Raw genomic sequence first — 10,914 nt, forward strand, 5'->3', positions numbered from 1 at the left:
TCCCTAATCAATTAATGGCATTTTTAATTAACATGGTGCTAACACTGTGCAGGAATTCAAGACTTTCTTTGACATGTTTAAGCCCCCGTCCACCAGGTGTGGATCAAACAATGACACGTGTTGAAGAGGACTGTGATCAGCCTGTTAAAAAAAAAAAAAAAAAAGTCCACATGCATCTCCAAACTATCTGAAAAAAATGAATGATCAACATGTAAGTTGTTTTTGTTTTTTTACACTGGCCCTTTGTTACTGCTGGATTTTTTTTGTTGTTTTTTTTTCTTCCACACTTTTTACCTGCGTATCCCAGCTGACGTTGGGCCAGAGGTTTCCAGTCAATCACGGGGGCCAACACATAGAGAGAGAGAGACAACCAATCACGCTCACCTTCACACCTACGGGCGCTTTCAGAGTTTGGCTGACCTGCACGGACTTGGAGAACACGCGAACTCCCTGCAGAAAAGACTCCCCGTTCAGCCGGTGAGAGGTCAGACCCGCCGGCCCTCTTGCCGCGAGGCGCCGACGCCGAACGCGACAGCGACGCCGCGCTCCTGCAGAAAAACACACTCGTCGCCGTCTTCCGTCGATTATTAGCGAACCTATATTTAAGTTTTATTGATCTCCGCTTCGTATAAAGTGGACGATACGCGAGTTGAATGGCGTAAATGTAAAAAAAAAAGTCATGTTGTATTTCAGCAGCACTTCAATACTTTAATTGCTTGTTTGTTTTTTGTTTTTTATTAGACGTGCCTGGAAACAATTCAGACCTAGCTTTGTGTTTTTGTTTTGTTTTGTTTTATAATTTTATAATGTAGTAATCTGTTGCCCGTGTACCGAAGCGGTACCCGCGTTATACACCGTCGGTTTCCATCATAAACACGCCATCGTGAGGCGACTTGTCACCCAGAGAGGCGCGGGGCGCTCGGGGGCGTTCGGTTCCCGCGTCAACGCCTGGAAACGTGGCACTCGGCGCAATTCAACGTCTGCAACGGCGCACCGAGCGAGGTTCACAGGCAACTATCAACCTGAGCGTTTAATAGGTTTCACGTGGCTCTTTGGTCGATCGTTTCGAGGCCCCTCGTTTCGGTAGTTTCGGGTCAAACAGTTCCCCCCCCCCCCCCCCCGGACGTCGGCGAGACGGCCCATTTGCGTCCAGGTTTAGAACGAGCCCGGCGGGGTCGTGCCCGTGGAGAGGAACCGGAGGCAAACACCTGGCCGTCCCTCAAGACCGCGATACGATAAGTTGCGCGAAGCCGCTGTCCGCTCACCCAAGACTATTTGATTTATGACCTTTGAGTGGGGGAAACAGCCGGGGCCCCTGGAGCCGTGGAAGGGACGTCTCGACAACGGGGGGAGACGAAAAAGAAAAAAAAAAAAAACACTAAAAAGTTGACTGTCACGCCTGTTATTGTCTACAGGGGCCGGGTGCAAAACAGCCTTAAAAGCAGCGATCAGGTGACAAGCCAGCCTTGAACGCCCCCCCCCCCCCCCCCCCCCCCCCCCCCCGTTTCAAAACATTTATTTTGAGCAACTGCCTCGCTTTGTATCCGCCGATGAAAAGTTCAAGAGCTGACAGTAGCTCGGCAGCGGAGACTTTGACTGTATGTCGCGTGACATTTATTGCACAGGACAGACGCTCGCTTTTTGTGACAGCCACTGCAGAAAACAGAGCGAGGCGGTTCTGCTGAACTTGCACCTCAAAAGCAACAAAAGAAAGGGAGAAGCAGTCGTCGTGGATCGGTCTTGGAGATTTCTGCCCCCCCCCCACCCCCCACCGATCATGTCTATATCAATTACGCCGCATCTGAAGCACGCACAGTGAAGAAGGGGGACATGGCAGAGTCTTTTATGCTGATGAGAAGCAGTTCGGGATGATGAGAGAGGGAGGAGGGTCTCGGAGTCTTTCGAAGCGGATAAAAATGGAAATGCTCCCCTTGCTGCTCGACACCCCTGTATCAAAGCTTCCTGCCGGAGTCTGGGGAGCGAGGAGGGGGAGGAGAGGTAGGAAGGAGGAGGAGAGGATGGAGGGAGAGAGAGAGAGGGGGGCGGGGGCGGGAGGTGGGGGAGATGTCCCAGCTGTGTTTGACAGGTCTCAGGGCTGAGCTGTGTGGTCTGATGCTCAGAGAGGGAGGGTGGCCCCAACAAAAACACACACACACACACACACACACACACACACACACGGGGTGGGTGGGGTTGGGTGGAGGATGGAGGATGGAGGATGGAGGAGCAGCTACAGGAGACGCTCTGGTCATGGTGTCCTGGGTAACATGTCAAAGCCTTGACATGGTCCAGCCTTACGTGAAGATATCTGCGGGTTATCTGAGGCACCGCTGGTTTAACAGGCTGCAACGACGTCCGCTCGACCGGCGGAGGAAGCTTTGTTGTTTCAGAGTCAACGCAGGCAGAGAAGAAACCGCGCACGTAACGTCACTTGAAAGGAATAGTTGGACTTTTTTTTTTTTTTTTTTTTCCCTTTCTCGTCAAAGAGATGTAAAAGAGGACCGATGCTCACTCACATATCTGTGAATATGAAGTCAGCAGGCCGTTAGGGTAGCGTAGCACAAAAAAAAAAAAAAAAAAAAAAAAAAAAATCTGACGATCAGCACCTCTGAAGTTCACTTACTTTTCCAGCTGTGGATCTTGGAAGACATCTTTAAAGCACTTTTAGAGGAGTACAGCTGGGAAATGTTCCCAGCGAGTCTGTTAATGCGCTGTTTGTTTGGTCTGGAACATGTGTGTGATTACGGTGTTGTCACAAAGAACTGTCAGGCCATTAAACAAAACATAAAATTGGATACGCGAATACATTTAATATTTTATTGATAACAAAAGGAAGGCATTGGTCTCTGAAAAAATATACTCACTCACGGTCAAAAAACGCACCATACCTCATTGTATGCCACAGCTGTACAAGTAGTCTTACACCTTAAATAGACCACCATGACTACTTAGCGACCACGTGCCAATTCACAAGCTGAGGCAACACCAACACTTGATTTAAGTCGAGTTGAGATGAGCTATTTCCTGGCTACGTTTCTGAAACAGTTTTGGCTCGAATCTTTGGTCCGAAGTGTACTTTGAACGATACAAAGATCAAGCGTGAAAATGTTCTGAAAAACTCCCCGTCACCGTGATGCTGCCCTGTAGTGTCCCAAGTATCCAACGCATCACTGTCCATAACACTGAACGTGATCATTACAGGGTGGGGATTTTTTTTTTTTGCGCTAAGTCATTCGGCTGTAGTGATTTAAGAGACAATCTATTTAAATAAAAAAAAATTTAAAAAAAAAAATCTTCATTGCTTCATATTTAGTGTTTCCCAAAATGTCAAACTGTTGCTCAAGAATCAGAGATATTTGATTAACTAACAATTCAGCAACAAAGGCAGGAGAAAGAAAGATTGAGACATAAATCAGATTATCCAACGCCGTCCTTCTGGATCACTGAGTCATAGCTAAAAGGCCGGCTTGATATGAACACGGAGACATGAATCTGTCCCGACACGTTGCCGATGTATCGACCAGCGGTGGATCCCCGAAGGAGGGACCCCTGCGGCTCGAAACATCTTCATGTCAGACGACTTAAAAGTTGTTTTCTTCCTCTTTTACACTCTTACTTTTGCATTTCTACAAATCTAAAATAATAATAAAAAAAAATGTTACTTCATCAAGTATGACAAACAAAAAAAACAAAAAAAAACAACAACTAACAATGTTGCAATCTATCTGGAGGTCATCTGTAAAAACAGGCCGACAGCTCAGCGTTTGGCAGAGCAACGCACTTCAGCCTTTTGAGTGATGTGGGGTAAGTGGCTCTCATTGGGCTTGGAGCCAGGCCATTCCTTTCCTTTGACTTACTGATGCACATTGTTCCTCCCTTTTTTGCTCAGTGCCCTTTGATCTTCCTCTAAGATCACTAATGAGCAATTTGCGGTCAGCTTGACCCGCTCTAATTGGCCACCAGAGGTTTGCTTTCTTTGTTTCAATTTGCTCAAGTCGTTTTCGGCGGCTTTCCCACAACCAAAAGCTCAAAAGCTCTTATTTCCTCCGCCCGCCGCGCGACATAAAAACACGTTGTACCACAATACCAGTTGTGTTTGACTTTCTTTATATCTTTTTTTAACAAGCGATGTCACCCGTCATCTGAAGTGGTGTGTGTGCGCGCAGCCTGTCGAGCTTTCAGAGATGCCATTTGCTGCAGTAAATCCTCCCATGTTTCAACAAGACAAAGCTGCTCTCGCCTGTTGATCTGGCTCTTTAAGGCTCTTTGTGGCTCTGTGAAGCCGGACGGATACTCGTGCGGTCGGCGCGGCCCGCTGACAAACAAATGTCTTTAAAGTCGGAAGACGATTGCATCTTCGACCGCGTGGACAAAAACAGAGAATGGACGCGTTACTTTCAGCAATTCTACGATCAATAGAACAAAAGAAGAAGAAAAAAATACAAATATATATATATATATATGTATATGCAGATGTCTGGGTTACGAAGACAGTCGGGGTCTCTCTGTTCTGCAGGGAGGTTCAGTTGTAAATTACAGCTCGTTACATTAAGACACAACATGTAAACTACCACAATATTATCAACACGAGGTCACTGCAGTTCACAGTCAAATCTTTGGAAAGCAACCAATGTCGCAAATCCAACCGAGAAACTGCAAAACCAAACAGTCCAGCAGATCACCGAACAGGTCTTTAAAAGCGGAGGTGGGTTTGAATTAAATCAGGGGCGACTGATTTTTGGGGATCTTTGAGCTAAATGCTACAGGAACTTTCTAACGATGACATATATATATATATATATATATATACACACGCTTCATGCTGATAAGAATGAAATCATTTTGCTGGTATTGGTTATAAACCAAACGTACCGGACAGCGTGGCTTAAAATAACAGCTGATTGGAAGCCTTGATTAAATTTAGCAGAAGTTTCCGTGTTTTATCACTTTGTCCGCGTGCCCGAGGTTTGAGTGCTTTCTTCATTCCTATCAGGGCACACATGACGCTATGCTCTGCTTACTGTCGATCGTCAAACACCCGCAGGGCGAAATGCAATCCTCTGCCAGGAAATAATCCCTCAAGAAGGTGTCACTCTACAGACTTGCGTATTTTCTTTGTTTTGGGAATCTTTTGTTTCTTTTAGAAAAGTTGATTTAAGGTCACGTTAATATTTAAAAAAAAAAAAAAAAAAAAAAAAAGGCCCCAAAAAGAACTCCAAATTGAAGAGGCGAGAGTCTAAAAAACAACAACAAAAAAAAAGAAGGTTGGTTTAATAAGATCGGCTTCATCATTAGTTTGTATTTCTGGCTCAGCGGGGCAGAGGACGGGGCAGAGGACGGGCCGGGTGGAGAGGACGGGGCAGAGGACGGGGCAGAGGACGGGCCGAGTGGAGAGGACGGGCCGTGTTAAGTGCGTCCCCCGGGGCTTGAATTCCCCAAATGTTGACACAGGTCTGCGTAATGCACTTTAATGTTCCCTTTGAATGCTGTTGAGTGGTGCTAAAACGTCTTCGAGCAGGTCAAAGGGAAGTATGTAAAGTTATATCGTCTCTTTTGTTCCGCAGTGGAACCAATAAAAGGTTAAACTAAAACCCCGGTCAAAGTCTTCGTCCCTCCCGTTTCCTTTCATCTTTCCTGAATAACGTGCGTGTAAAATAAAACGCTACGAGTCGCATAACAACGATGTACTTTTTGTAAGTGACCTTTGCCCGCAGCGGATATAAATCTTTTGAATTTAAGTCATTTTTATTTGGATGTTTTACTTTTTCATTTTCGCTACATCTTGTAATTATCCCGTCTGTCTTGTTTTTGTGAACTCACCCTTTTTATGGGGGTCATATTCGTTTTTTATTGTGTTACCTCGAATCCTGTTGGAATATAATCATTTGAAACACATACGCGACGCGTGACGCAGTAAATCCAACGGGGCAAACGGTAGCGGATCAAAACGTGAACTTCTTGTGAAACGTTGGGATTGTCTGACGGGAGTCTTCCTCCGAGGAGTCATGGACATTAGTACCAATGCCGTCCGCTCAACAGTTACCGACCCGGCGGAGTCGTCCACAGAGCCGCGCCGCCGTTGTGACCGCGGGAGGGCCCGACGCCGACCGGCTCTCAGTTCCCGTTGTGACGAAAATCATCATCTTCCGCGGGATTGCGACGGAAATCGCCGCGGCCTGTAGGTCACGTTTCAGTTGTCGGAGGTTTCGCCGACCCAGATGCAAAGGTCAGCTGTCGGAAAGCCTTTATCCTCGCCGAGCGACCGGTGGCCCGCTTCACGGTGACTGACCGCGGTGGACCGGAGAAACACTTTGAACTGTGTGCTGCAGCTCAAAGCATCGACGCGGTGCGCGTAGAAGCTTTTTTTTGTTTTGTTTTGTTGCACGAGATGATGCTTTTCCAAACGGTGCTCGCTCGCGCTTTATTATTCTTTTTTTTACAGCGACGTCCCTCAGTCTCCAGAGCCGCAACTACAATCCCCCGCTTCTCTTTTTGTTCACGACAGGGTATATTATATTATTGACTCCCCCCCCCCCCCCGGAGACGGCTGCACATTGTGGCAAAGGCCAAACATTGACTTGAGATAATCAAAAAGAAAAGAAAATACTGCCGCGATTCACAATAGTCGGCTCTGACAAACAAGCGCGGGCCGGATAATTCAGTTTCACTCCAGTAAAGGAGGAGTATAAATAACCGCTTCCAAATATAGAACAACATTTGAACTTCCTCTCAAATTCCTGCCGTGAGTTTCTATCATCGCATTCGTTTAGCCCCGTGTAAAGACCCGCCGCCGATTAAAAGGCCAGGCCGCCCCCCCCCCCCCCATGTGAGGTCCCTGTCACTCTGCACATCCGTGCAACTGTGCGCAGCATCTGTCCTCCTTGTCACGTTAAAGTAAACTGACGCTTTGGCAACACCCCCGAAATAAACAAATAATGGTGGTGGAAAAAAAAAAAAAAGAAAAGAAGTGAGAACGGAAAGGAGCCTGGACGGGGCCCCGGCTGCACTCCACGGCTGAAATAATTAGCCCCTGGTTGATACGCCTCTCCTTGTGGGACCTCCTCCACCGTGACATGTTTAAATCAGTATTGGCAGTGCGCGGCACCAGCTGCGGGCCTCCTACGGGGAGCTGCTGTTCTGTGCAGCGTCGTGCCCGCGGAGCACGACATAAACCCTTTAAAACTCCCGACGAGCAGCAGGAGGAGCAGGAGGAGCAGCAGCAGGAGCGGCGGCGGCGGCGGCCTCCAGCTCCTTTTTACTTTTTTTTTTTTTTACGGCTACAAAACAACTGTAAAAGTGTGACATTTGAACTTTTGCGTGTCAGGTGTTTCAGGCGGTTTCGTGCTACTACACATCCACACACACACACACACACACACACACACACAGCTGAGTCCGCAGTGCAGATGGGAGCACCACCCCAGGGGGGCTCAGACACGAGGAGGAGGAGGAGGAGGAGGAGGGAAGGGGAGGGCGGAGGGCGGAGGGCGGCGGGGGTGCATTAGTCAGACCCCTTCCTGCAGTAGAAATGCAAGTTGCAGCCACACCCGAGTTGGTCACAATGAACCGTGCTGTTATTTGGAATTCCAACTCTACCGTCAGCACCAATTTGGCAAACACTCCCCCCCCTCCCTCCCCCCCTCCCCCCCCCACTCGGTGGGGAGGGCACGGGACTGGCAACCCACCGCATCCAAGACGGGGACCACCACACCCACATATGTGTCTTTTTTTTTTATTATTATTTTTTTTTTTTTTTTATGCTCTCCTTTGGCTCAGTGAACGCTACTTTGAAAAAAAAATAAAAAAAATAAATCAGCTTCCAGTCACAGTTACCGGTTCACGTGTCCTTTGCGGGGATCCATTTTTAGCCCAAACATCATTATATTTAGCTCCGCGAGTATGATAACGTTGATATTTTTGGTTGTTTTATTAATAAATGCCACTTTAATTGGGTGTTTCGTGTCACCCAGATGAAACAAAGCCTTCAGACTTTTAAAAGAAGGTGCAAAAGAGCTGCTCAACAGCTCCCCCTTGTGGCGACAAAATATAAGACAGGCAAGCTCAAATGCAGATCTCTTGAGTGAATCTTTATTGCAATCCTTATGTGATTACACCGAAACATTTATAAATATAGACGAATGTAAGAGCTTGACATCAAACGGCACAGCATTTCAGGTGCGAAGTACGTCATAAATAGTCAGAAACTTGGTCCGAAAGCAAAAAGTGCAGAAGTGTGTGATGGTCACTTTCAATGCCGGAGGTACTCCAATAGAGATTAAGGACGGCACAACACTAAAGTGTGAAACAGGTGCATGTTGAGGGAAGTGTGTGTGTGTGTGTGTGTGTGTGTGTGTGTGTGTGTGTGTGTGCGCGCGCGCAGGTGCTTTGTTTTGCAGGGTTTTTCTTTTACCACCTCTGGATCCAGATGTTTGTTAGTTCCTCACAGGCGTGCTGTTTCCTTTCATCGTCTTCTTCAGGTGATGGTAGTTTGGCAGAATCTTCATGAGGAAGTCGAGCTGCAGGGTCTGAGGCTGCGAGGATTACCGAAAAGGAAAAAGAAAAAAGAAGTCCGTTATCTCGGTCACAGGAATTTTGCAAAAAGCCTCACGACTCGCAGACAAGAACGCACAGCGACAAGCGACAAGTGAGGAGCTGACCTGCGGCTTTTCACTCTGCACGCGGCGGATGCAGTCCGAACCGTAAACGACCGTGTTCTCCGGCACGACCTCGCACGTGTTGATCTGGCAGCACGCGCCGACGATGCAGCCGCTGCTCAGGATCACGTTCCTCCCGAGGTCAGCTGCTCGAGTTCACGTCAGAAAACACAACATCTGTTTCTCTTCCGACGGCGCGGTGCGAAATTAGGAAAATGAACCTCGTGGCAATATGTCGTGATCAAAAAAATCTACCGCGTGATGACGCAAGTTGACATCGAATTGCAGAAGTCGAGTTTTCGACCCGTGTCACTTACCCTTGGACTCGATCACGTTGTTGTCGCCGATTTTCAAAGCTTGAGAGACTGAAGCGGAGACGTTAAAGATGTCAACCGGTGAATTAAAAACACAATTCATAATCACTGCAGATCAATGATATATTCTGTACCGGTTTATATTGTGGAGCACATTATGTTAAGGCTTATTATTTAGTTTTTTAAAGCCAAAAACTGTCACCACAGCAGGACAAATACAGATGTTAGTGCCCTGGTGGACAGAATATATAATCAGTGATCTCAAACAAATCTTTTCTTCTTCTTTTTTACCACCAAGTGCAATTTATATTTTATTTTTACACCTTTTTTTGTGCGTGTTCGACCTTTTTCAGTGATGCCCGGACACTAGTTGTTCCGTATTATATCGTGTGCATGTAAACGACGTGCCGTGGCTACTTGCCGTGCGGCATAAATCCAGATGTGATGAGCTCATATCGGCAGTTCAACACTTGGGAGTTGTGAAGGATACCACACCCGACTTCAAACACATTGTTGGTCCCGACGGTCATGGTCTTCGGCTCCACTCCCTCCGTGTCTGGCATTATATTCTCTGGATAACTTACAGACGGGCAACAACAACAAAAAAAAACGTAAGAGGAGATCAAATCAAAGTTTAATCATCACGTGGGGAAATCAATGAGAGGAGTAAAAGCACTGCAGGACCCACCTGTTAATAATGAGTGCCTGCTCCTCTATCAGGTTCCCCTCTCCAATAACGATGGGCCCGGCCTCGGCGATGATCCGTGCTTTGGGGTGGACAACTGTTCTGGCACCTGAGAGGGAAGAAGAAGAAGAAGAAGATAAAAAAAGATTTGTTTTCACTGCAGGAGGAAACAGATTGTTGTGATGTTAAAAAAAAAAAAAATGAGCCTCTCACCAATGGTCACATCTCCTCTTATTTCGCTTTCGACACACACAACGGCGCCAGCTGCGATTTTAGCACTGCAACAACAGAGAGAGATCATATAATAATAATAATAATAATAATAATAATAATAATAATAATAATAATAATAATAATAATATGAATAATAACAAGTCAGATCTGCACGGGAAACACAAACAAAGCTGCAGGACAGCACCACCGGGGCTGTTACGGTGTCAACAACTCACAACATCACCATGAATCCGTCACCGTCTGTACACATGGGGAGCTTCATTTCCTGCCGTTGTCCCAAAATAAGACTTTTACGCGAACGGTGATTAAACATAACGATGATGTCATGCCGTACCTTTTCTGTGCCACGAGCTGCTTGGCGTCCGACATCCTCGCGCTGACGAATTAATCGATCGGCAATTGATTATTGTTCCTTCAAAACCTCGGATCTCGAGGTTGATTGTGTTTGTCTGGCTGAAACGTTGCTGCCCCCTGGTGGTACTGTGGGGACATTGCGATAAACTTCAAACCGTAAAAGCCATTCAGTGTAACTAAATTTACATTTGATTTTATTATTAACATATTAATGAACAACAATAGCTACTTCCTATAAGCATGAATATAAATATAAATACTTCCTGTAGCTTTATACTGGACTACATATTTGTTTTTAATATGTTAATTACATTTTTAGGACCAATTCCTCTCGACGTCTGTTCAAAAGTATAAGGACTTGTTTTGGTTTTTTTTTTTACAAATTAATGATGATGATCCATCTTTTCCTCCAACTGCAGTGTCGCTGTGCGTCCTGCAGGGTGCAGCAGTGAGCCGTAAATGGGACCTGATCCACTGAGCTGTAAACTTGACGTCTTTATTAGTGGATGAGAGGAAAACCCCACAGTTGTAAAAAAAACATTCTCTGTTCTTGCATGTGTTTGGTGACATTATCTCTACAGTTGACTAAGAAAAATATATTTTTTTTTAATTTTTTTTTTTTTAATTTTGGATCCTCTGATGTTATTCGGGATAAATACAATATTCTCACTGT

General features: G+C 46.1%; 1 protein-coding gene across 2 annotated transcripts; it reads right to left on the reverse strand.

Annotated features, from left to right (window-relative positions):
* Positions 1-8,063: 8,063 nt before the first annotated feature.
* LOC138195743 (dynactin subunit 6-like) lies at positions 8,064-10,344 on the reverse strand. Of its 2 annotated transcripts, none has more exons than XM_069145384.1 (7): positions 10,222-10,344; positions 9,867-9,931; positions 9,657-9,762; positions 9,459-9,547; positions 8,972-9,019; positions 8,658-8,800; positions 8,064-8,531 (listed from the first exon to the last, which is right to left on the reverse strand). In XM_069145384.1, exons 1-7 carry the CDS (start codon positions 10,254-10,256, stop codon positions 8,433-8,435), a joined length of 585 nt encoding a protein of 194 aa, XP_069001485.1. In that variant the 5' UTR covers positions 10,257-10,344; the 3' UTR covers positions 8,064-8,432. The 2 variants fall into 2 exon arrangements, with proteins under 2 accessions (XP_069001485.1, XP_069001484.1); XM_069145383.1 differs by lacking the exon at positions 10,222-10,344 and adding an exon at positions 10,103-10,198.
* Positions 10,345-10,914: the final 570 nt, after the last annotated feature.

This window comes from Embiotoca jacksoni, unplaced genomic scaffold (genome assembly GCF_022577435.1).
Source record: "Embiotoca jacksoni isolate LCO1_2020_lvr unplaced genomic scaffold, fEmbJac1.0.p SCAF_123, whole genome shotgun sequence".
In the NCBI taxonomy this organism is placed as follows: Eukaryota; Metazoa; Chordata; class Actinopteri; family Embiotocidae; genus Embiotoca; species Embiotoca jacksoni.

Coding starts and splice junctions, on each gene's coding strand:
- LOC138195743 (XM_069145383.1), bottom strand. CDS start 10,149: ATGAAGCTCCCCATGTGTACAGACGGTGACGGATTCATGGTGATGTT. Junction 9,932..10,102: donor GACGGATTCATGGTGATGTT/GTGAGTTGTTGA, acceptor CTGTTGTTGCAG/TGCTAAAATCGCAGCTGGCG. Junction 9,548..9,656: donor CAGGCACTCATTATTAACAG/GTGGGTCCTGCA, acceptor CCCGTCTGTAAG/TTATCCAGAGAATATAATGC.